Below are 27,655 nucleotides of genomic sequence, written 5' to 3' on the forward strand. Positions count from 1 at the left end.
TTTTTCTTAAGTTTTTTAGCCTGTCTCATTTCTAAAGCAAGCATTCAATACTAAAACAACTCCTTTAGTCTTTGGATTATTTAGCAATATATTTCTTAATTTTCAAAGATACAGGAATTTTCTAGGTTTTTTGAGTTATGGCTTATCTGAATTTCTGAACAGACACCATATTCAGTATAAATTCTATTTTTAAAATTTGTTGAGATGTGTTCCATGGTCTAGTATATGATCAATTTTTATACGCACTTCCAATATGTTTGATAAGAATGTGTTTATACTCATTTAAGAGAAAGAAGAAGATCAAAAGTATGAACAAAAAAAGCCCTGGCTGGTGTGGCTCAGTGGACAGAGCATCAGTCTTGGAACCAAAAAGTTGTTGTTTTGATTCCCAGTCAGGGCACATGCCTAGGTTATAGGCCAGGCCTCCAGTTAGACACCTGGGGCTGTGCAAGAGACACCTGGTCCAGATTATGAACAATAAAACGACAATGAATACATATCTAACAAGAATGGAGTCTGAAAAACAAACTAAGGAAACAAGAAAAACAGAAACAGAATCATGATTACAGAGAGCATTTTGATGGTTACCAGATGGGAGCAGGGTATGGGGTAATAGGTGAAGAGGTGAGGGGATTAAGAAATATAAATCGGTAATTACAGAAATAGCCATGGGCATGTAAAGTACAGCATAGGAAATGGAGTAACCAAGGAACTTATGTGTGTGACCCATGGACATGAACAATGGTGAGGGGATTGCCTGCGGGAGTGGGGGCTACTGGGTGGCAGGGGGCAAAGGGAAAAATTTGGGGCAATTGTAATAGCATAATCAATAATGATAATTAAAAAAAACTCTCTGTATTCCATAAAAAAAAGAATGTGTTTATATTTCAGAACATGAGCACATGTCATACAGTGTAGATTCTCAGAACATTATTTGATAAACTAAAAAAGAAGAAAAGGAAATAATGTTTTCATCAAATGTTCTACGTCTACCTCTACATTAATTGATCAAGAATACCAATTATTTAGAGTGGAAGGGCAGATAAAGTGCTCCTCAGATAAGGTCAAATTCAAGGAGTTCATCATCACCAAGCTCTTATTATATGAAATATTATCTAAAAAAAAGAAGATAAAAATATGAACAGTGAAAGTACAGCAAACTCACAGTTATTAACAACCACACCTAAAACAAAAGCAAACTAAGAGGACAGCTAGATCAGGAGCAGAGCCATAGAAATGGAGATCACATGGAGGGTTAGCAACAGGGGAGTGGGAGGAGGAGAAGAGGAGAGAAGGTACAGAGAATAAGTAGCATAGACAGTAGGTAGAAAATAGACAGGGGGAAGAGCAAGAATAGTATGGGAAATATAGAATCTAAAGAACTTGTGACACGTGGACATGAACTAAAAGGGGGGAATGGTGGGACAGGGGGTGTGCAGGGGGAGGGGAATGAAGGAAGGGAATAAGACAACTGTAATGGCATAATCAATAAAATATATTTTTAAAAAGAGTACCAATTATACTTTTGATAATTTCTTTATATTTATAGATTTATTTTGGCTTCCCGTTCTACCAGTTAATAGGGGTGTGTTGAAGAAACCATTATAATTAAAGATTTGAATTTTTTGTGGACTTGCTCATTTTACTTCTTATACTTGAATATCTCTTCCCAGGAATACATACATTTGTATTGATTAAAAAATGTGATATATTTCTCATTTATCTTATTACATTATTATGGAGTTACCCTATTTATTGAAATAATGTTTATTCAATTAAGGGCAATTTTATTTAATATCAATATAACAATAGAAGTATTTTTGTAGAAATAATGATGTTGATATATATAATTGTTACTTTTCAAATTTACATTTTTATGTTTTAGCTATGTCTTTTGCAATAACACACAGGATTTAAAATTATTTTTCAGAATAGTCTAATGATTTTGAATTAACTGGGGAATTAGTCTGTGTACATTTGTTGTAACGAATGATCTATATAGGTTTGTATCTAAAATGTGTTATTTTCTTTATTTTAATCATCCAGCATTTATCCTCATTCAACCTCTCTCTTTTCCTTCCTATCTTTCTTTATTGTTTTTCTTTTTTTAAATTTTTTCATTTTTTTATTGTTGTTCAAGTACAATTGTCTCCATTTTCGTCCACTATATGTTTTTCCCTTCTACTGCTTTGGGATATTCATATGGTGTTCTAATTTTTCAGCAAGTCCCTGGGTAATAGGAACACAAATATTTGTGAGGGTCTAGAGTTAATCAATGTCTACCCTTCCCTTGAAAAATACAATAACAACACTTTGTATTGTTAACAATACTTTAGTATTGTTTCATCTGATGGAAACATGCATTCATCCATTTCCAACTTAGCATATAGTTTAATTCTACTGCATAAAAAATTATATGGTATTACTACTATTGGTTTTTAAAAAGGTTTCAAAGTATGTGATTTCAATTTACCCACAAGGTTTTAGTTTTATTTACTCTTCTTTTCTGTCTTACATCTCAGCCCTTCCTTCCGTTTAAAAAGGTCTTTATATTTTTCTCTAACACAGATTAGCTGTGTAGTAAGCCTTTTTGAGTTTTGGTTTATTTGTTTGGCCCACCCTGCAAGTTATTTCTAAAGATTAAATTTATTCTTTAAATATAGCAATGATTACAATGACTTATGCAATATTTGAATTATATTTTTGCAAACCTCTAAATCTTATATTAAATTATTGGGGTTGGCAGTATAAAAGATTTCATCTATGATTGTAAAAATAAAATTTATGAAGTATATATGCTGGCTTCATAGAGATATTTAACAGTATAATGCTGAATTGCTTTGTCTTGTATTGATAAGGCCTCAGGTAAGAGACTGAGATTAATTTCCTAAATATCGTCCCCAGGCTTAAAATTTTACTCCTTGTATTGGAGAAACTTAATAAGATTTACAAGATACATTAAAACTTTGATAGAAACCCAAGCCAAGCGCATAAATCCTGTATGCAATTTTATCCAATAATAAAACGAAACAGGATGGTGAAACATCCAATGTTTCTCAATTACTGTATAATCTCATCCTACTGTACTGCCCTCTAGTTTTTTTCTGAGGAGATGGTGAAATTGGCTTTAAAACACCTCAAGTAATGTTGCCAAATCAGCCTCTCAAAGTAAAAGTTGTACACACTCCGAGAATGTGTGATGGCAGCAGCAAAACACAGGGGTGGAGATCTAAGGCACAGAACAGAGACGTAAAAGCAACCATAGTTCCAGAGCAGGCAGGAAAAGAACCAATCATATCATAAGTAAAGGCATTCTAAAGGAGGTTTTCTTTTTTATAAACAAGTATATACTATTGATGAAGTCTAACCCAAATAAATGCAGGCCAAATCCATTTTGGGGCCTAATTTTCACTAAACCGAAAGGTAGTTTTTAATACTTTAGTGTATATATACATATTTACCTGTTAAATTTGGACTGTGACATCATGCAGGGTGTAAGGCATCATGCTTTTTGTTGTTATTTTGGATTGGTTTTTACTGTTCCTGGTAAAACCTTAGGTGCTTTGTGCTTGCAAAGGCTTTTAACAATAAAATGTTTAAGTCAATGTACTAGATATATGCCTCTATGAAAGGATTTTGTCTGTCCTCATAATTTTCAGTTACACTGACTGTACAATTTGGACTTATATAATTGATTTCAAAACGAAATTAACTTTCCCGAAGCTTTTGGCTTAAGTATTGCCACCCTAAACTAGATGCATTTTACTGATCACAATTTGTCTTCTAACACACTTTTTGTGTTTTAAGTGAGGTACAGTCATTTTGTTTTTCCTGTCATAGACGGCAATGATATAAAGCACATTCTACTTTGGAGAGAAGGGTTGAAGCTATCTCTATACATAAAGCACTTTAGCTGAAAGGTACTGTATTCCTGAAATGGGCTTTCATTATTTATTGACTCACTACCCTGTCAGCATTTTCCTGAAGCACTTTTGATCTCTTTAATAAATATTGTGTTTTCATTTTGAAAGTATTTACCATGCTGAAAAACTTTCCACTTAAAAAATTGCCATAACCAGGGTTTTGTTTGAATAACCAATGATGAAACCTGCTCTCTGGACTCAGGCAAGTATCTGAGAACAAGACACGGGTTGTTGTGAGCACTGTCAATTTGGAGAAAATAGCCATGGTAATTAATATATACTGAAGGGCTGGGATGGGAGAAATAAACAGAAAACTGTACTTGAAAAATAACTAAATAAAAAATAAATATATATCTATATATACTGAAGGAAAAGAGTGGTGGTGAATTTTGGAAAAGCAAGAACATTTACAGTCCGAATTTTAACCTTTGCCTTAAGGTGTCAAGGTAAGGATGTCAAGAGCAGTTTTTCATGTATCATAAAGAAGAGGATGTTAATCTTAAAATTCTGTTAATGATAGCTAGGTAAGTGAAATTCAGTATATCTCTTTTGAATGCATTAGCTTATGAATACTCTACTTGGGCTTGTTTTAACTCAGTTCTGGGACTGGTTAACAAATTATTGATATGAAAATGCATAGGGTGGTACTTTGCACATGACACATAGTCCTACATGTTTCAGGATTTAACAAATTTTAAAAAATCATCTATCCCACAGTGACAAACTCAGAATTGACTCATTTTTGGAACTCCCTACCAGGGACGTTCAACCTTTTGACGTCTCTGGGCCACACTGGAAGAAGAGTTGTCTTGGATCATACATTAAATACACAAACACTAATAAAAACAGATGAACAACAACAAAAAAAGTTTTTAAGTAAATTAAAAGCCTTCACAGCCACACTGGGCCTCATGCGGCCCACAGGCTGTGGGTTGGACACCCCTGTAACCTGCCTAGACCATGTGTGAGTGGTTTTGATGCCCCTGTTTTGACTTCCATTCTTATCTGCACTTACAGTCCTCCTGACTGAAGTGCAACACACCTTGGAGAAGATGAATATTTTAAGAACAGTTCATACTCAGCTAAATGATTTGTTCCTGCTCTTCAGCTACTCGTTTTTTGTTTTTGTTTTTCATTTGTACATTTAAATGTCAACTTTTTGGAGCCAAATTCCCTAAATACTTCATCTAAAGTAGCCATGACATCTAAGTGCTTTATTATATACTTTTGTGTTTTTCAGGGCTTACTGTCATCTCATATTGCCATGTTCATATATTTGTTTACTTTTATATTTTCTTTCTCCTCTATCTAGAGCATAAGTAAGTTTGCTTATTTTATTTGCCATTAGATCTTCAGAAGCATGTTGTTATGGAGTAAGCACAAAATTGGTATTTATTAAATATGCATATATCTATATTTAATAAATATATACTATAAGTAATACATATATAATACATATCAGTATTTAAAGTGTGCAATCACCCATAAAATGTAAGGTAGAAAGCACATTTTCCCAAGGAAGGCATCTATTGGTATTCCTTTTTTCCATATAATTTGCAAGTCTTCTAATGAGTTTCTGACAGCAAAGGGAATGGCATTTATTTATTTATTTATTTATTTATTTATTCTTCATATTAATTCAGCTATTTACTCTAGAAAGATAATACTTCTGGATTACATTTAAACTGTCCTTAATGATATTTAGGATTCTGTCACTCAGAGAGGAGTTGGGAACTCTCTCTTTCAGAGTAAATAGATAGCATGCAATATGCATATTGAAAATATTTGGTGATTGAAGATAATTGGTTTACCAATGTAGCAGTAGCAATGAGTTTAGAGAAAAGGGAAACCATTTTGATGATACGTTGTACCTTAGAAAATTGGAAACAACAATGTCTTCAATTTCTGAATGTTGACTTTGTACCCCACTGTTTTGCCAAATTCATTTATTAGGTCAAGTAGTATTTTGGTGGAGTTTAAAGGGTATTCTATACACAGTATCATGTCATCTGCAAACAGTGATAACTTTATTTTCTCCTTTCTAATTTGGATGCCTTTTATTTCTTTTTCTTGTCTGATCACTGGAGCTAGAACTTCCAATACTATGTTGAATACAAGTGGTAAAAGCAGACATCCTTGTCTCGTTCCTGATATTAGTAGGAAAGATTTTAGTTTTTGCCCATTGAGTCTGGTGTTGGGAGAATTAACATCATTAAAATGCCCTTACTACCCATCCAAAGAAGTCTATAGATTCAAAACAACCCCTATCAAAATACCAATACAATATTTCACAGATACAGAACAAATATTTCAAAAATTTGTATAGAACCATAAATTACCCTGAATAGCCTCAGCAATTTTGAGAAAGAAGAACAAAGTAAGAGAGATAACAATATCTGATATCAGACTATATTAAGGCCACTGTAATCAAAACAGTCTGGAACTGGCATAATAACAGACACATAAATCAATGGAACAGAATAGAGAGCCCAGAAATAAACCCATGTCAATACAGTCAGTTAATATTTGACAAATGGATCAGGAACATAAAATGGAATAAAAATATCTTTGATAAATAGTGTTTGGAGATATGGACAAGTACATGAAAAAAATGAAATTAGACATCCAAGTAATACCATACACCAAAATAAACTCAAAATGGATAAAAGGCATAAATATAAGTTGTGACACCATAAAAGTCCTAGAGAACACAGGCAGGAAAATTTCAGCTACTCCAAACAACAATATTTTCACTGATACATCCATGAGGTCATGGGATATAAAGCAAAGAATAAACAAATGGGACTAATAATAAAAAGCTTCTGCACAGCTAAGAAAACATCAACAAAATGGAAAGGGAACCAACTGTATGGTAAAATATTTTTGCCAATGATACCTCAGAAAAGGGTTTGATCTGCAAAATATATAATGAACTCAAACAACTCCAGACCAGGAAGACAAATATCCAATTAAAAAATGGGCAAAGGACCGGAACAGACACTAGTCTAAGGAGGACATACAGAGAGTCTATTGACACACACAAAAAATGCTCAACATCACTAGCCATTAGAGAGATGCAAATTAAAAAACACAATGAGATACAACCTCACACCAGTCAGAATGGCCACGATAAATAAGTAAACAAATAACAAGTGCTGGAGAAGTTGTGGAGAAAAGGTAACCCTAGTGCACTGTTGGTGGGAATGCAGACTGGTTCAGCCACTGTGGAAAACGGTATGGAATTTCCTCAGGAGACTAAAGATGGAACTGCCTTTCAATCCAGTGATCCCACTGCTGGGACTATATCCTAATAATCCTGAAACACCAATCCAAAAGTACCTATGTACCACAATGTTAATAGCAGCGTTATTTACAATAGCCAAGTGCTGGAAACAGCCTAAGTGCCCTTCAGCAAATTAGTGGATCAAAAAACTGGTACATTTGCACAATGGAATACTTACTACACAGCAGAAAGAAAGAAGAAATGCTAATTGTTTTGACAGCATGGATAGAACTGGAGAGCATTATGCTAAGTGAAGTAAGACAGGCAATGATAGACAAATATCATATGATCTTACCTGTCAGTGGACCCTCGTCAATAATACAAACAAATGAGCAAAATATAACCAGAGACTTGGAAATAAAGAATGAATTCAGTGACCAGAGTGGAGGGGGGATGAGGTTAATGAGAGAAAGAAGGGGAAGAGGCAAGCAAAGGAACACAAATAGAGGATTTGTGAGCAAGGACAATGGTGGGGAGTTGACTGTGGGTGTGGGGGTGGGTTAGGGGAGAGTAATGGGGAAAAAAGTAGGACAACTGTAACTGACAATAAATAAATAAAAGAAAACTGGAAGCAAACTACTCAATAGAAAGTGAAACTAAGTAAGAAGGAATATAATTGGACATGTGGTGAGTTTGTTAGAATTAATGAAGTATTATTTTTAAATCTTTGTATTATTCCATTTCCAAGAAGATTTAGGAGCATAAATTATCACCACCAAGACCCATTTATTTATTTATTTCTCCCATTGATTTGTTTCATATTAATTCCAGGTGGTTTGTAAGAAATAATTAGCACTTATACTTCTGCAATAAAATATTAAGAAATGGTTGATTTTGAGTTAAAGTCTCCTTGGATTTGATAGGCTAATAATAATAAATGGCTTTACAGAAGACAAACTGATTAAATAGGAGTTTATTTTTTAGTTACATTAAAATTTTTTTATCCTTTTGCAATAGCATGGATGGACCTGGAGAACATCATGCTAAATGAAATAAACCAGTCAGTAATTGATTTCCATGTGATTTCACTTATATGTACACTCTAATGAACAAATTGAACTAACAAGCAAAATAGAGACAGACTCATAAATAGAAAGTAAGATGACAGATAAGGATGGTGGGTTAAGGTAGGAAGGAGGGATTGAGTAAAAAGGAAAAAGGACTCTTGGACATGGACAACAGTGTGGTGATTGTGGGGGTTTGGGGGAGTGGGGTGTAAGGGGGTTAAATGGTAATGCAAAAAATACAATAAAAAATTTAAATTGTATTATTCCACTTGACAATTTAAAACTGATTAAAATTATTGCATGGTAATGATAAACTATTATTTTGTGTACACTATGGCACATGAGATGAATTGTCTAGAATGGATTTGGGTTGGTAGTGATGTATAGTGAATGAGATGTAATGTTTTAAATGAGAAGTCATATGTCATAAAAATCCTCTGCAGTTCAATGAATGTAATTTTTGTTAATAAACTTATGTAATTGTATTTAAAAGGTTAATGGGAAAAATAATTTTACATTTTCCACCAAGATTATTAAAAATGGGCCAGTTATAGAGAGGGATAATCTTTTGAATTAGCTACTGATTATCAATTAGTTTACAGAGAATGTCAGTTTTAGAAAAGTAAATAGATAGTAATTTGTTTCAGTGTCTGAAGCATTTTCAGAGATGGCTAAAGGCTGTTAATTTCTGCAGTGTAGAATATTTTACATACTCTACTAATTTCTTAAGAGATTAGACTCATTTGGAAATAAAATCACTTTTCAAATGTCATCTCTGAATAAGTAGCTAATGGTGAACTCTTATAATATGATGACCGCAATTTTTGCCATTTTAGTTGCACGGGAAGAAATAAAGCCAAGATATTAAAAATTACAGTATTCTTGATAATAGAAATGGGAACAGAATTGATATAATGACAGTTACAGTTACAATAGTAAGCGATAGTTACATAAGTAGTACTTAGTGTAATATAGTTTCAGCTTGTTTACTGCATTCTATTAGACAGGTTCTTTCAGACATAATCTCTAGTTCTCAGAACAATCTTGCAAGATAAATAAGATTATTCAAATTATTGGAGTAGAAATTCTAGAGATATAATACTTGTCTCTTGTTTTACATTTAATATGCAACGAAGCCAGAATTTTAACCCAGGTGTCTCTCAGCTCTAAATACCATGCTCTTAAAGATTAAAGTATATTTAATGGCTCAGAGCCATTAAATTTCATTAATACATACTTCCTAGGATATTTATAATAATAAAACAAGACAAATGCATATAAAGTACTGAGTACAGTGTCTTCCCATAGGAAGTACTGAATACATATGTTGTCTTTATTATTAAAATAATTATGATAACTTTCATATTTTATTTTGAAGCAAATTAGCTACTCAGGTTTTCAATTTACCTCTGTTGTGCTCCTTATTTTGAGAAACAGCTTCCTAATTCATTTGAAATTATAATTTACCTAAAGAAATATATTAGTACATCAATACTATATATTGTTTCTTGAGGTTATTGTTTTAAAAATACATTGAGTGTTGTCATATTTTTTGGTTTTCCATTAAATATGGTTTATAGAGACTACTGTATTGCCATAAGAACACGGCATTCAGCCACAGGAAATAATAAACAGTTCAGAGAAAAGACAAACTACAATGAGATGATCCTCATTGTTCTAAATTATTGTTTTACTTTTCCAGTAGCTTTGGCTGCTACTGACAATACCTGTATCACATGATTTTTTCCATTGTTGTGCATTTATCAAAATAACAGTCATTAAGTGCAGCATACAGTGTTAGATGTGAGCCTCTACTCAACGAAAGACCACAGGGCAGATTCAAATAGAGCTTACTACTGACAGATCTTTGAGGAAGTACCAGGGACCCCTTAAAGAACCACATGGGGAGATTAAGGCAGAGTATAGACAAGGCGAGAGACAGGACCTGGGGCACTGTGTTTTGTTAGTGTGCACAGGTGATGCGCTTTGGGATTTCAAAGCTAAGGTAGATTGGTCACATTAAACCAAAAGAGGGGGGTTGGTGTGCTTCATGCTGGTCTTATTTAGGGGAAGCATAAGGTGTAGCCCATGGGAGGAAGGGGAGATTGTTGATCATAAGGGCTGTTGGGGAAGTTATATCAATAACTTACATTTGCTTGTGACTCTTTATGTTGTTATATGGCTACGTAATTGCATAAGGGGCTAGTGTCAGATTCAAGTTACTGCAGGCCACTTGGCCAAACAAAATGTCTGGTGAGGCAGCAACACCACGGAGTAGTTTAGCCAAACTCTCTACACCCATGCATTACTTATGATTTTTCTACAAATGCATTTGTAAGTCTACATAATTGGTCTTTACTTATATAAAATAAATTAGGGTTTATAAAATAGAGAAATGAGTGGATGGCTTTGAAGTATTCAGTAAGATTCTTTAAATCACAAAGATTTATTTAATGTCTTTTGGAAATGTGAAGACCACAAGTTCATTTAAATGATATTTCGACTTGTAACACTTTATTTAATGATGCGCCATCAATCAAAATGAGGCATAGTTATGTAAGTAATATAGAAAAATAAAACTGTTTAATAGATTTTCTGGAAAATTCCATGGTACCATGTGTAATGCAAACAACACTGTAACTGGACTTGAGTTACTTACAACATCAGCTCTGTTACTAATTAACTGCTTCTAACAGGAAAATCATTTAACTTCAGCTTCCTTATCTGAGCCATAAAGTATTTGAAATAAACGTGTGGTTACCAAACTATTAAGAAGCCATAATATGCTCTTCAGAATTATTTAGTCACCTGCCACAAGGGTGGAGTAAAGTGAGATTTTTTGGATATCCAACCATTCTTGTTGAATCCATTCAACACAATTCCACTCTCATCTGATCTAGTGTGGATTCCAGACTATTTTCTTTTGTAAGGAGAGGCACTACTAATAGTATTTGAAAAACAATTTGATTCTAAGGTCATTTCCACCACTGTTTTATTTTCCATTAGCCCAAAGGGTGGAGTTGATATGAACTTTGAGAAATGTGCATATTATCTTTGAGAAAATGTATTTTGTTTTCAGAAAATAATTTTTAGGAAAATAAACTTTATGTAACTGTTTTGCAAAGTAGTTGTGAATAGTTGAGGATTTTCAGGGCCAGAAAAATTCATGCCTTTTTACAAGTTTCTCTTTATACGTATGGTCTATTTCTTGTTGTTTAAAAAAATCCTTATGTTTTAGAGATTATAGTGAAATATTAACCCATGAATAGGTGTTATATTTGGCATTTGCTTTGAAATAAATAGGGATGTGGCTAAATGAGTTGGGTATAGATAAAACCAGATGGCTCCCAAGTCGATAATTATTGACATTGGCTAATGGGCAAATGGAGTTTCACTGTAATATTATTGAAACCTTTGCATATGTTTGATTTTTCTATTGAAATATATTTTTAAAGATTCTACTTAAAAATAATTTTGTTCATTTATTACAGGAGTGTTCATTCTGTAGCCAGGAACAATTGCTGATCCACTTAGGTTTCAGAGAGCAGATCTGTGTCATGTGATTTTAATGTCTTAGGTGGTATTTCTTTTTGTTCAGCCAAGTTACACTGCACCATTTACTTTTGCGGTTAATGCACAGCTGTAGACATAAAGAAATTTTAGATAAGCCATTAAAATCTCCTTTGCTCATTTCACAGGTACATCATTTTAAAAGTTATTTTAACAACTGATAATTATTTTTGTAGTTTAGTTATAGACATCTATACATTAAAAAAAACGGTTTTAATAGTGTTAAATGTCTCCTGGTAGACTCTGCTGTATCATTTGCAGGAATGTAAAATTACTGTATAGTACACTTTCTACTTCTACTGAAAACATGAATTTTAGTTTTATTAAGGTTCTGGTCTAGAATGTGATGTTCCCACTTGTACCTTCACTGAATCAGTCTTCTCTCAATTCAGAAATCTGAAAAATTGAAACCATTTTGCCTTTACTTTCAAATATTGCTTCATTTCTTTGTCATTTTGAGACTGCTCTATTGTGTGGCACTGTCTGATAGATGATCAGATGGTCCTATTAAAAAGCTTCAATTTATCCTAAAATGAAAATCTAGTAAAAAGAACTTTAGGAAAATTTACACCACTAAACGTTGTGTTTTAAAAGCTGTTGTTACATTCATATCAGATATATTTATAAATCATCTTTATTTTCAAAGTAATTAAGGAAAATCTTTTTCAATGACTGCATCTTCCCTATAAATTGAAGCTAACATGTATAATATATCCTTATTCATTATAAGAGAATAATACATTTAAATCATGAAGTGCACATTATCTTTTCACATTCATGCTATATAATTTGTAGATTGCAATTTTTATTGGTATGGAATTTAGAATGTTTTAATATTTCAAGTACAATGGGAAATATTGTACTTGAAAATTGGACACAAGAAATCCAACACCCACGGAATACACTACTGTTACACTGAATGTCCATCCCGGTCCACACCTATGGTCTTATAATCCTCTGATGACCGGATAACAGAAGAGGAAAAATACTGAACTTGGTTCATGAATGGGTCAAATAGGTACCTAAGTTCAGCCATATCTGCTTGAATGGATTGCTACTACACTACAGTTCTTAAGGTTGATCTTGAAGGAAAGTAATGAGAAGAAATTCCCCCAATCAACAGGGATTGTAGAGGTGACTATAGTCATCCAATTTACATGAAACTAAAAGTGGCCTATTGTTAGTATTTATATTTTATGGGTCTTGGCAAATAGCTTGCTTGGCTGTCCCTGGACCTTGAAGAAGAAAGATTTGAAAATAGAATGTCTTGGTTAGTAGACCTCAGTCTGCCTCTGCCATTAGCCACTTATATTCTGTCACAATGGGCTCAGGAACAGAATAGCCAAAGTGGCAGACGACGGCCCTACCATAATGGGATCCCACTCAGTAAAGCTGGTTAAACTCTGGTCCTGGCAGCTGCAGCGCTGAACCAGCAGCGCCCACCCTCCAGCTCCCAGCACCTCTACTCAGCCCTTAGCTTGCTGTCCCGTCTGTGGTGTCACTATGATGGAACAGGTCATTTCCTTCGCCAAGGACTTCCTGGCTGGAGGCGTCACAGCCGCCATCTCCAAAACGGCCGTGGCCCCGATTGAGCGGGTCAAGCTGCTGCTGCAGGTGCAACATGCCAGTAGGCAGATCACAGTGGACAAGCAGTACAAGGGCATTGTGGACTGCATCTTGCGTATCCCCAAGGAACAGGGTGTGCTGTCCTTCTGGAGGGGTAACCTGGCCAACGTCATCTACTACTTCCCCACACAAGCCTTCAACTTTGCCTTCAAGGATCAGTACAAGCAGGTCTTCCTGGGAGGCGTGGACAAACACACGCAATTCTGGAGATATTTTGCTGGCAACCTGGCCTCTGGTGGGGCGGCTGGAGCCACCTCCCTTTGCTTCGTCTACCCCTTGGATTTCGCCAGAACCCGCCTGGCTGCCGACGTGGGGAAATCTGACGCCGAGCGGGAGTTCAAAGGCTTGGGGCACTGTCTGGTGAAGATCATAAAATCCGACGGCATCCTCGGCCTGTACCAGGGCTTCAGCGTCTCCGTGCAGAGCATCGTCCTCTACCGGGCTGCCTACTTTGGCTTGTATGACACGGCCAAAGGCATGCTCCCTGAATCCAAGAACACCCACATCGCGGTGAATTGGACCATCGCACAGATAGTGACAGCTGTGGCCGGCTTGGCCTCCTACCCCTTCGACACCGTGCGGAGGCGGATGATGATGCAGTCCGGGCGCAAGGGAGCCGAGATCATGTACAGGGGCACTGTCCACTGCTGGAGGAAGATCTTCAAGGACGAGGGGTTCAAAGCCTTCTACAAGGGCGCCTGGTCCAACGTCCTCAGGGGCATAGGCGGTGGCTTTGTGCTGGTCCTTTATGACGAGCTGAAGAAAGTCATCTAGGGGCATCCTCTGATCTAGACGCAGGGACCTGGAGAGTAGTGCAGAATCCTTCACTGTTTCAGACCATTGACCCTCCAGAAATTCTAGTCTTTCCCTGGCCAGGTCACGTGTGAAAGGCTGGGGAGGGCTCTAGAACAGGGTTCATTATGATCGCAGCTGACACCTTGATTCCATTCATTGATTACGGGGGGAGGGGAAACGACATCTTTTTGGTTCTGGGGCAGAGCAGCTCCCTTACACACACCTAGAGCCTGTTTGGAGGATCAGTTGTGTTTAAGTATTTATTTTAAAAAGTCATGTCTCTCCTTTATCCTCTTTTGCACATCCAAATACTTGCATGACGATCCTCTTTTGCACATTCAAATACTTGCAATAACATTCTGTGTTGGGCATTCTGCAGCAAACAATAAAAACAAGACAGGAAAAAAAGACTAGTTAAACTATTTATGCCATCAAATGTTCAACATAACAGCAAGGGAGACCAGGCCTAATAGAGTGCTTGATCCATCATATGGGTTACTATCACACATCATATCAAACAAGGGGCCTCCTTTACAGCAAAGGACAAGCAACTGTGGGCATACTTGTTTTGTAAGTGTACCGAACTGTGGTTGGGTATACTTGTTTTGTCACATATAACACCATCAGGAAGGCTCTGGGGAGACTGAATAATGGGACATTCTTAAATGGCACAGCTAAGTTCATTGCTTACAAATGACACCCTGACAGGATGTAGTGACATCTTCCAGGATACATTATGCACACTCAATTAATGATTATAAACCACAAATTAATTTTGTGTCCTGTAGATTTTGGATAGATGGGTACAGGAAACAAGTTGAAGTAGTCCCACTTAGCATTGCTCACAGTGACTCGCGTGGAGTCAAATGTGCTTTCCATCACTGTAATTCTAGGACCTAACATGTGTCTGCATACAGGTCTTCAGGGAGAGAATCTTTCTACCAGGAAACACAGAAAAAAATCTCATTAAACTTTAAGCTATAGTTACCACCTGACCACCAAGAAATTAATAGGCAAGGGATGGCATCATTGTTTTGCCAGTGTAAACAACCCTGGCCATCTGGAAAAGAGTAAGGTTGCTTTTATAAAGTAGGACCAGGAAGAAGTGTTTGTTGGTTGCAGGTGGTCTACTAGGGCTTCATTTGGTATTTTCCTGGTTAATTTAGACAGTAATCAACAAGTGCAGCAGTTACAGCTTCAGAAGGACATTGTGTTACAGGACTCAGAACCCTCGGGAGTGAGGGTATGAATTATCTACCAAGTAATTAACCTAAACCAGCAGAAGTACTGGCAGAGAAAGAGGGGGATCAGAATGAGGAGAACAAAAGACAGGTGCTAAGTATGTGCAAGAGGTGTTCTGTGGTCAGTGCTAGGGATCTAACTCAGATCCTCTTTCAGGACTGTGACACTCATTCCACAACTTCTAGGAGTGTCAGCAGTAGATGGATCATGCTAAAACCTCCCCAAAATATTGGCCTGAACCAATGGGTAAGAAAAAGAATTTAGCCCTTTGCTTTACTTAAAGACATCTCTGTGGGCCAGCTCGGAGTTACCCATGGTATCTGCTGAGCCTCTTTTGTGACTATTGCACAGTTCAACTTCTCTCTCTGTGTGAACTTCAGAAGATGACAGTGCATGCTTTTTCTTATAAGGTTACTAGAATACATAGAAGATAATTACAAAGAACCAGATGATCATAAATCAAATGTAAAAATAACATGGTGTAAAAAATGCTTTTTTACAGATATCAAAAAATAAGTAAAAGAAACTATTTTATATTAGATAGCATTGACAGCAATTATCCTATGCAATCCTTAAAATATTTGACTTTTGACTTAAAAAAAGATCTGATTATCATCAGATCTTTCTGTTATCATTTGATTCATTCATACATTAAGTAGCATATTAATCTCTAAATATAAATTTTCTTCAAAGTACTCTAGAAATTGTAACTCAAAATATAGTCTGTGCATCAGCATTATCAGCATCATCTAATAGCTTAGAGAAATACAGACTCCCTTAGACTTTTGAAAATATAGTTTGCATTTTAGCAAGACTTTTCCAGATGATCATATACACACTGAAGTTTGATGAGCATTGCATTAAGAACTATCAATTCTGGAGTGTTTCTATCACAAGAAATGTTTTATAATTTTACTGGAGTGAAATTTTATGTGAATGAAATGAAAGATTTCCATGGTGAGACTCCAGGCTGACCCTAAGCTAGGACATCAAGATCACTACCTATTCTTGAAGACTTGGTAGAAATATTTCTTACGGGAAGATGATAACTTTTCTCTAAACCAAATGGGAGCTCTTCTCCCTTTCTTTGCATATTTGCTTCTAAAGACTCTATTTTTCTTATCACAAAACACAACACAAACAATTGCTGTTTGTTCTCCTTTTGTAAGTGTAACTTCTTCCCAACCCATAATATTGGATATTGGATGTGTATATTTGCAGCCTTAGCTGTGGTAATACTAATATCTGCCACTTTGTGTGTTGTGTGGAACTCACAGAGAATTGTTCCAATGATGATCATTTATTCAAATAGTCATAGAATCTCCTCTCTGTGAACTTTGGAATTTAGAAAGAATGTGGGCGCCTGAACTATCACATAATAAACTAGGAACTGTTTACATGACACATTTTCTTTTATGAATTCTGGGAAACATAAGTCAGTTTGCAAGAGAATATTTAGAATACAATAGATACTCGCAAAGAAAAGAAGGAATGGAAGAAATCCAGAAGGAATTTGAATTTCATAATATTAATTTAGGCCTTGGATCCATCCTAAGGTTCCTGTATGTTTGTGCTACACTTCACAGAGACTCTCTTTAAACTGATAAATTTCACCAAAACATTATTAATACACTCTAAAAAACTATATGATATGTGAAGGCAGAATTCTTTTATATCTTGCTCAGTGCTCTAATAACAACAGCTAGAACACTTTCTGGTACAAATTCAGGTCTCAAAGAATCTATTAACTACATTTTTATTGCATGAAGAATATCTCATATTTATACTGTTTATCATTTCTGGTCAAGAGGGAGACATAGGTAAACATGGCTTGCCTCCTCACACAACCATAGCAAAATAACAACTAAGCTACAAAACAACTGTCACTTAGATTCATCAGAAAATAGAGCTGTATAGAAGTCAACCAACCAAGGAATTAAAGAAATCACATTCATGCAGATGGGTAGGAGGAATAGAGACATTAAGATACAGAGTCATGGAATAGGTGGTCTCATGTCCAACATGTGCTACATAAATACTGGGAAGGGTACCTTGGAAGTGAGGAATCCCAGTCCCACAGCGCTCAGCCCAGGGTTCTAGTGCCATGGATGTAAATCACCATAACTTCAGGCTCTGAAAACCAGTGGTAGTTAGGACAGTGGAAGAAACCATGGGATTCTCTGGCATTTTCTCTTAAAGGACTTGTAACAGGCATAGGACTTGTGCAGACTCATTCTCTCTTGGTATCAGCACCAAGGCAGCAGCTGGAAGGGCACCAATGGCATACGAGGAGAAAATGAAGCATCTGGCACCAGGTGGAGTATCCAGGGACAGCTTCCTCCCAGACAAAATTCCAGAGGACAGAGAATGACTATAGTCCACTTTCTGAGCCCTCATCCACACAGAGCCACAGAACAGTAATGCCATACCTGAGACTCTATCAAACTGGTTCACATGGGTTGTCCTGCCATGGCAATTACCTAAGGCTCTGCCTCATCCAACTTATAGGTGTGCTTTTCCACAATGGGCCATACTGCTAAGACAGGGAGTCAAAGCAATTCTACCTAGTACATAGAAACAAACAGGGAGGCTGCCAAAATGAGAAGATAAAGAAATATGACCCAAATGAAAGAACAGAACAGAACTTCAGAAAAAGAACTAAACAAAATGGAGAAGGCAATCTATCAGATGCAGAGTTCAAAACATTATTTATTAGGATGCTCAAGGAACTCATTGGGTATTTCAACAGCATAAAAAAAAAGACCCAGGCAGAAATGAATGTTCCATTAAATGAGATAAAGAAAAAGTTACAGGGAATCAATAGTGGAGTGGATGAGGCTGAAAATAAAATCAATGATTTGGAATATAAGGAAGGAAAAAAAACATTCAATCAGAACAGCAAGAAGATAAAAGAATCCAAAAAATCAAAAATAGGCTAAGGAGCACCTGGGCCAACTTCAAGTGTACCAACATTTGAATCATAGGGGAGCCAGCAGGAGAAGAGAAATAGCAAGAAGTCAAAAACTTATTTGAGCAAATAATGAAAGAAAACTTTTCTAATTTGGTGAAAGAAACATACATACTAATTCAGGAAGCACAAAGGGTCCCAAACAAGATGGACACAAAAAAGACCACACTAAGACACATCATAATTAAAATGCCAAAGGTTAAAGACAAAGAGAGAATCTTAAAAGCAGCAAAAGCAAAGCAGATAGTTACCTACAAAGGATTTCCCATAAGATGGTCAGCTGACTTCTCAAAAGAAACTTGACAGTCTAGAAGGGACTGGCAAGAAGTATTCAAAGTGATGAAAAGCAAGGACCTAAAACTCTGATTACTCTATCCAACAAAGCTATCATTTAGGATCCAAGGGCAGATAAAGTGTTTCCCAGACAGAGTAAAGTTAAAGGAGTTCATTATCGCCAAGCCATTATTATCTGAAATGTTAAAGGAACTTATTTAAGAAAAAGAAGATCAAAACTATGAACATTAAAATGGAAATGAATTCACCACTGTCAACAATTGAATAAAAAACAAACTAAGTAAACAAGCAAAACAGAAAAGTTTCATAGATATGGAGATTATTTGGAGGTTTATCAGTTGTGGGGAGGAAGTAGGAGAATATGGGAAAAGGTGCTGGGCTTAAGAATACAAATTGGTAGGTACAGAATAGACAGGGTGATGTTAAGAACAGTGTATGAAATAAATTAGACAAATAACTTAAATGCATGGCCCATGCATGTAAACTAAGGTGGGAGATTGCCAGAGTAAATGGGGGGTACAGGGTGGAGGGGGGCAAAGGATAAAATTGTGACAACTCTAATAGCATTATCAATAGAATACATATATTTAAATAAATAAATATGTAATTTATTACAGTTCTCCAAATTAACTTTTCTATCAAATGGCCCTCCATAGTATGACTTGTTTTATATTTCTGACATTTCTATTATAGTGCACATTCGCTGATCGTGTCAGTCCACACCCTTCATCTGCTTCAGCAAATGGGCCTTTATTTCCTGTGGGAAATCCATTTTACCTGATTTGTTTTGTAATGACGATGCTCTCTCTCTCTCCCTGCCAGCCAGTATTTGACGCATTATCCATGGCTGGGGAAATTGGAGTATGTATTCCACATTAGACTGAGCAATAAGTTCAAAACTTGGTAAAGGTCTCTTATTGGGCCCACCAAGTGATACAAAGGGCCCATCAGGCCCATCCTGACAATATAAAAATAAGGGGAAAGATTTTTTTTGCAGGATGCAAGTTAGAGTTCAACACATGGATACTCTAAGCCCAAAATTTGAGGTGAAAGGTGCTGTGATATTACAAAAAAACCTGGTTTGTGGTGTGACCAACATCAGTGTCACAGTTAATTATGCCAGTTAGTTTCATTTGGGTCTTAGGGTAGTTTGCATACAACTTTGTAATCTGAAACAGTTTTAAAAATACATGCATATTACACCTCCCCTCATACTATTGCATTACTAGTTCAAAGTGGATGGCAGAATTTCTCAGAGAACACAATCTTTTATTTACTGGAACAATTTGGGAAAATACTGTGAAACCATAGTTTTTAGGACATGATTAGGTTGGTATAAAAATGACAGAATGATAGCTTAGTTGTTTTGAAATGAAAAATTTATTTGGGGGAGCATACTATAGAAGAGGCGGTAAGAGTGCAATGGTACAAAGTGAATTGAGAGGAGGGAAGAGTGGGAAACCCAACCAGATGGCAAAAGGCTGTGAGCCCAGGAGAGGGCATTTTCAATGAGAAATTTTCAGGGTACCTCTGGCCCAGAGATTTTAAGAACGCAAGTGGCTAAATTTGTAGCTTATATTATATACTTGAAGAAGTGTTATTGCGAATTTACACAATTTCTCCTGACCCTGAAAAAAGCAATTCTATGCAAATATAAAGTAAAAATATATTGGAAATAATTCAAGCAATGTAATTCATTTACAGATAATATCAAAATACAATAATTTTCCTATATGCAAAAAAGTAACCAGTTATAAAATATAGAAGAAAAGAAAAATATTAGTGGCACAAAATTAAATACCAAGGAACATATTTAACAAGAAGTTTTTAGAAACTACATGGGTAAAATTTTTAAACTCTATCAAGGAACAACAGAGAAGTGTTGACTAAATAGAATTTAATACCTTTTTTTAAATAGAGATAATAGTCAAAAGTGAAAGTTCTCTTGACTTAAACTATGATAACATCAGTAAGAAATTTATAAAGGGATTATCTGACATAGCAGAATACACATACAGAAACTGCAATGGCTAGGGGTAAAATCTAGCATGTGAAAGGTAAGATATAAAGATTATATATATACTGTTTTTGGTTACCTTACCAAGAATATGGGTTTGAGAAATCAGAGTGCTAAGTATAGAACATTGGAAAATGTACCCTGATAGTATGAGAATTTAACAAATGACAAAAATGACATTTCATGTTATTCATAAAAGATGAACTATTTTAAACATGGTTTGGGATAACCAGCAAACCTTTTTGAAGGAGGCCTTGAAGAAAAAAGGTATGAAAGAAGGGAAACATGGAAGAAAGAATGAAGCTGCTGAAAATATGTAGATTTTCACATGAAAATAAAACATATATATTATATGTAAACAATGCTGCAAGTTAATAAACCCAAAAGAAAAGGAATTGAAGATATTCATGAACATGTGACAAAAAGTTCATTTCCATAATAAACAAAATGCTGTTAAAAATAAAGAAACGATTTAACTTAAAAAATAAAGAATAGGAATAGGTCACAAAAAGAGATATAGAAATACTTAGAAAACACAAGAAAATATGTGACCATAAGACCTGAATTGTGTTGTGTTAAAAACTCTGTACATCTTTATGAAAGGTTAAATTTAGAGATAACAATAGATACTGGTAAAGTATTTTGTGAAGCTTACCTCCCATTTCTGATAAAAATACTTCACAAAGAAATGAACAGAGAAAATACAATTGATTTTTCTGACATTATTTAAAATCTTCAACAAGCAAAATAAATTGTGAAACATTAGAAATATTTCCAATAAATTCAGAGCCATTTAAAAGATGACCACAAGATGGCAATATATGAGATCAATATATGAAAACCTAAAACTCTCTTAAAAAACAGCAATAACTAATTCTAAAATGCATGCAAAATATATGAATCCCTTTAAAATGGCAACAAATCTATAAAATATGCATAAGCTGAATCAAAACATACACTAAAATTGTAAAAGAGAAACCAAAGTACATTAGGGGAAAAAATAGAAATAGCCTATATTCATGGATACTAAATCTGGTAAAAATATCACTTCTCAAATCAGCCTATACAATTTACTACAATTTCAATTAAAATTGTTCTTAAAATGTTCAACAGAACTTGGTAAACTTATTTTAAAATTTATATATCAGCTTAACAAAATCCACTAATAAGGAAAAGAACTCATTTCATAAAATATCAAAATATTTTTTAAATCCAGAAAATTTTAAAAGTAATGTTTGAATGCTTTAAATATTAAAATGAGATCTCTGTCTATATTTTTTGGAGCAGTGACTTACACATATATTGAACATATAAAAAGAAAAATATTGATGGAATATTTTTAAATGATTTTATGACAAAGAAAACCTTCCTGTGTTCCAAAAAAGCAAGAGATACAAAATAATTTTGAAATTAACCTTTAAAAGTAAACTTTAATGTTTACTTACAGCAAAGTTTATTTTTAAATTAACATGTAAAGGATCAATGACATCATCAAAAATTAACTTAAAACTACAAAAAGAAAAAAGGCAAACTGCACATAAAAATAAAAGCTACATACTGTCAAATTTTATTTGTAATGCACATAACAGCCAAAAATAAGGACCAGAATATACACTTTCCTACAGACCCATTGCCTTTTAATAAAGGTCATAATATTACAAATGATATAAGGCAAAGGATATTAAGAGAAAATTCACAGAAGAGGAAACCCAAGTGGACAATAAGAAATGCAAATATTTTCAATCTCTCTAATAAATAGGGAAAGAGAAGTGATAATAACAAAACATGACATTTTTAACACTTAGTGTATGTGAAGTTGCGGAGTTGACACCTTCTATACTCACCTGGGCACACAAATTTAAACAGCCACTTTGAGGAACATGTAGCAGCAGGTGTTTATTATTGTGTGCCAAAGCCAGAAGTAAAGTGAAAGAAGAAAAACAAAAACTAGATTTCCAATAATGGGAGAAAAACAGTTGTGGAAGTTAATTTACTCAAGAAAATTATGAAAAGCTAATTCGCCACATGGCCAAATTGCTAAAAGTCAATATACAGAAAAATCAGCTGGCCAAATTTAAATTTAAAGAAATACTTATAAATTTATCATGATGTATATTACATTGGACATTTAAAAATTCTTATTTTCTTCTGGACAGCATTGTAAGAAATGTCTTCATTTCAACCCCAGTGCCATGAACTCTGCCACTTAGAGGCATTCTGTTTTCACAGTTTAGTGGCATGTCAATAAAAAATATTGGACCAAGTTGTTCAGTAGCTAATTTATATTAATTTTGAAGAATGTACTTCAGTTTTTTTTTTTTTTTTTATTTAGTTACTTTTCAAGTACATTTTTTTTTCCCTTCCCCCCCCCGCCCGGTCTCCCCCCCTCCCTCCCATTCCCCCCCCCCCCCAGTCCTCAACTCTGTGTCTTTCATACTTGTTCCTCAAAATCCCTCCCCCTTTTTCCCCTCAAGTTCCCTTCCCTCTCCCCTCTGGTCGCTGCCCACTTGTTCTCTATTTCAGCATCTTTGTTTTTATTCTGTTTGCTTGTTTGTTTTATTCTTTAGCTTCCTGTCAAAGGTGAGATCATATGGTATTTGTCCTTCAATGCCTGGCCTATTTCACTCAGCATAATGCTTTCCAGTTCCATCCATGTTGTTGCAAAAGGTAGTAGCTCCTTCTTTCTCTCTGCTGCATAAAATTCCATGGTGTATATTGTACTTCAGTTTTTAATTCCAATATGTTAATAAAGACTTAGTTTAGGAATAGAATATCCTATCAAAAATTTTTACAAATGTTTGTCAGAAAAATTATCTTTTCAATTCAAAAAAGAACAGAAAGGATTTTGAAAGAGCCCTAGTGTCTAAAAACCTTTTTAATTAAAAATTTGTGTGGCGCATAGTTTAATGGGCACTCAATGTTCATATTGCTCCCAGAAAATGGCCATTCCTAAATATCATGGCATTTAAGAATGGAATAAAGAATGCTCTATGGCAAGTTTACACCATATTATGCACACAGAAAGAGGTGAGGAGAGATAGGCGTTCTGAGCTATTGGACTCATCATATTGTTGCCTGGTGTGATGAAACATAGAAGCCAGCTCTCCATTCGCTCGGTGTTAGAAATTACAAGCATAATAATTACAAAAAGATACACTGGGAAACAAGGGTGAGACTTCGCTAATTTTCTCTGCAATATTTTCTTTCAAATAAACTCAAACATTTCATTGAAATGCAAGATAAGAATAGATATGTTTTTGTGATTGCAAATATGACAGAATCAGAAATCACTTCTGGCTTTGCCTCATAAACTTTCAAACTGTCATTTTTTCCATTTACCTAAACGACAGTTACAGTACCTATCTTTTTGTGTAATTTTGAAAACTAAGTATTGTAAGGACTTAGCATAGCATTTGACATTTAGTCACTGTACAATGGTAATTGTTTATAGTATTTTTGTCATCATGATTATTAATTTTCCAATAAATCTCAGATATTTCTGTAGATATTTTGTATGTTATTTCTTAATTGAAGTTTGGCCATGAATCTGTTAGCTATGCTGCATAATCATGTCAAAACTCAGTAGCTTTGAACAATAATTTTTATTGCTTACAAACTGAGTAGAGGCTAGGATTTGCCTAATCTAATTTGGCCTTGTCAGGGTGGCTCTGTTTTTTCTGTTTGTTTTGGGGTCCCCACGTCACTCTTCCCCCTCCTGAGACTAGTGAGCTATGCAAGGCATGTTCTTCTCATGGAGAGTACAGATTTGTAAGGCGGTGAGTGAATTAACGTGAAGCATTTTAAGCTCGAGGCTCAGAATTGGCACAGTGTCAATTTTACCGACTTGTCATTGGTAGAAAAGATGGCCAAACCCAACATCGGGGAGCAATAACAAACACTCTGCATTCAAATGGGAGGGTTGAGGAGGGAGGGAGGGGAGCTGGTAAGTGTTGAGACCAGATTTCAATTCACTTCATCCACAAAGAAAGAAAACTAAGATGAAAGTGATTCATAAATCCTACCGAACTTTCCAAAGGGCCCAAGGTGTATTGGTTGAGTGTCATGTAGAGTTGCCTGCCTCTGCCTAAAAGGGCTATGGAATTTGCCCCAAGTCCCATCCCCTCATCTTTGTCCATCTGACCTTGAAATGTAAGTGGAAATACATTAGTATTTACTCAGGTCTAAAATTAAGAGTCCTCTTCTGAAACCCCCTCTGCCACTTTTTTTTATATATATAAAATATATATATATTCCCACCACTGTAGTCATGTCCCTATGCTCCTACTTATTATAATATTTTAAGTAATTGTTTTTCCTATGTATTAATTCATTAATTTATTAATTCACCGACTATTTATTTGTTGTCCACTATATATAAGAACTTCTCCCACACTCGGCAGAATGAGTGGGTGAGTCATACTGGACCCCAGTTCTCTTGAAGCTGCATTTTAGCGATGAGGACAGATATTTACAAAAATAAAAACTTTACAAATAGATACCAAAGTACAGATCAAACAAATGTTATGATTAAGAAGTAAAGAGTACATTGAAAGACTATAATGGAAGGAATTATTCTCATCTGGGAGTTAACAAAATACTTTTAGCAAGATTGACAGATGAACTAAGTTCTAGGGCACTGCTTTCCAACAAAAATATAATTCAAGCCACATATTAAAATATAAGGTTCTAGTAACTATGTTAAAGAAATAAAAGAAATAACTTAAATTTACTTTAATAATACCTTTTATTCAACCCATAAATCCAAAATATTATTTCTACATGTAATCAGTGTAAAACTTAGTGATATAATATTTTACATTTTCTATACTGAGTGTTTGAAATCCATTGAATATTTTAGCACATCTTGTAACACATCTCAGTTCTGACTGACCATGTATCAAGACCTCAATAGCCATATGTCTAGTAGCTAGTCCATCAGTCAGTACCACTTGAGAGTACTAACCAAGCAAACTAGGGAAGAGAAATCTTGCAGAAAAAGAGAAGATTTCAGTAAATGCAAAAATCTCTGAAGCAAAGTACATTCAAAAAACTAAAATAAGCCATCTTGTACAGAGTACAGATTTCAAGCAAAGTAGCAAAAAATGGAGTTATGTCATACAGGGCTTTAGCAGCCATATTAAAAAAACATGTTGTTTATTCTAAGTGTTATGACAGGCAATTGAAAGATTTAAGCAGGGTACACATGATCCGATTTCCATTTCAATAGGATTCCCTTTGCTGCTGCGGGGCTAGTGGAGATGAGTGGTAGGAAGGAGTAGCACTTAGCACTTGCCTTAGTCTAGGCAAGAGCACAGGGCAACACGGACTGGAGAAAGTCAGCGAAAAACATTCAAGATATCTAGGAGATAAAACTCAATTACACTTGTTATTATTACTTTAATTTAAGAAGGAATGACCTAGAAAGATGAGGAATATTTGCTTTCTTTCTGTCTGGCACAGAGAGGTAAATGGAATGCTAAATTTGAGGGACAAAATTAGTTCCCTCAGAATTGGACACATAAAGGTTTATGAACCAATTAAATTATTTAGTTGAATAAGTAAAAATATCTAGTGGGATATTACATATGTTGAAGATGAGCCCAAATACAAGTCTAAACTGGACTTTTGAATTTGAGAGGTGGCAACACTGGTCCTTGCAGATTGTCATCACCCAGAATCTTCAGTTAAGTTGCCTGACTCATAACTGACACTCAGCTAGTGTTTATTCAGTGTACTTTGTTAGAGCCTCCTCTTTTCTCATGATGAAGTTTTAAGTAAGGCTGAGAAGGCAGGAAAACAGTCCTTTGGTACCAAATTGCTGAGACTGTGGCTTTTTCCTTACCATTATTCTGAACCTTGCCTTAATCAAGGGTTCTGAGACCTGGGTAAGGGCCTATGCATGCATAAGCATTAGTGAGTCAATATAAGACTTATAGTAAATTCATATCGTTTTTTTTTGTGTGTGGGGGGTGATTATTAAAGTTGTGAATATGTTTAACCATTAATTTGAAACTAAGAGTTAAAAAACTCTGATAAATATTAATAAAAATTAAATTACAATGGCAAGAACAAAATCAATTCCAATTAGTCATATCAGTGACATAGGATCAATGTAATTTTTCACATGATGATTTTACGAGTTGAATCTTGATGACACTGATAACTGCTAGGATTTTACCGAGAAAGCCTGTTCAGAGCTGACTGCCTCATCTTAGCAAGTTGTTTTATGCCGGTCACAGCCAGGGCTCCTTTCTTTGTGCACACAAGAGTAGTAGAAGATAACATCTCAGATATTCAGTAAAACCTGCAAAATTTCAACTTTGCCAATTTGTTTAAGACATGTGCATATCACAAGGATATGATAATCAGTGCTCCCTAACTCTAATTATATTTTAATGTAAGAAAATATTAGTAAACTAAATATGCCAACATTTGAGGAACTAATCAACCAACATTATTTGAAAACCTTGACCATGTTGTATCTTATACAATTCTAGGAATGCTGAAAAATAAGACAAATTCTTACCCTCAATAAATTGACAATATGGTTGAGAAATCAAAGCAAATTAAATAAATAATTATTTATAAAAATATGGAATATTAGCCAGGGAAATTGGGTATGTTTAGAATTATTAAATAAGAAAAAGTTTGGAATAGAATGTTTTAGCTTGTTATTTTTGGTTTAAGTGTGAACAGAGAATCTTAGAAAAGTAAAACTTTTAACTTTTCCTCTTCTAGGTATTTATGCTAAAAACACAGAGGAATGGGGTTGAAGAGAGTCCTGTGGTGGACAGGTGCTCTGCGAACTCTGCTAATAAACTGATTGTAACAATGCCCTAAGAGACATATAATAGCACTATATTAAATAAATAAATAAATAAAAACACATAAATAAATGAATAAACCAGAAGATATGACTGTAATTTATGT

At 34.9% G+C, this 27,655-nt stretch overlaps 1 protein-coding gene across 1 annotated transcript; it reads left to right on the forward strand.

The window, feature by feature from the left end:
* Window positions 1-13,286: 13,286 nt before the first annotated feature.
* Window positions 13,287-14,183, forward strand: LOC119050103 (ADP/ATP translocase 3-like). Its single transcript, XM_037146261.2, has one exon. It carries the CDS (start codon window positions 13,287-13,289, stop codon window positions 14,181-14,183), a length of 897 nt encoding a protein of 298 aa, XP_037002156.2.
* Window positions 14,184-27,655: the final 13,472 nt, after the last annotated feature.

Source organism: Artibeus jamaicensis, unplaced genomic scaffold, assembly GCF_021234435.1.
Source record: "Artibeus jamaicensis isolate MK-2021 breed Jamaican fruit bat unplaced genomic scaffold, CSHL_Jam_final contig_518, whole genome shotgun sequence".
Taxonomy (NCBI): Eukaryota; Metazoa; Chordata; class Mammalia; order Chiroptera; family Phyllostomidae; genus Artibeus; species Artibeus jamaicensis.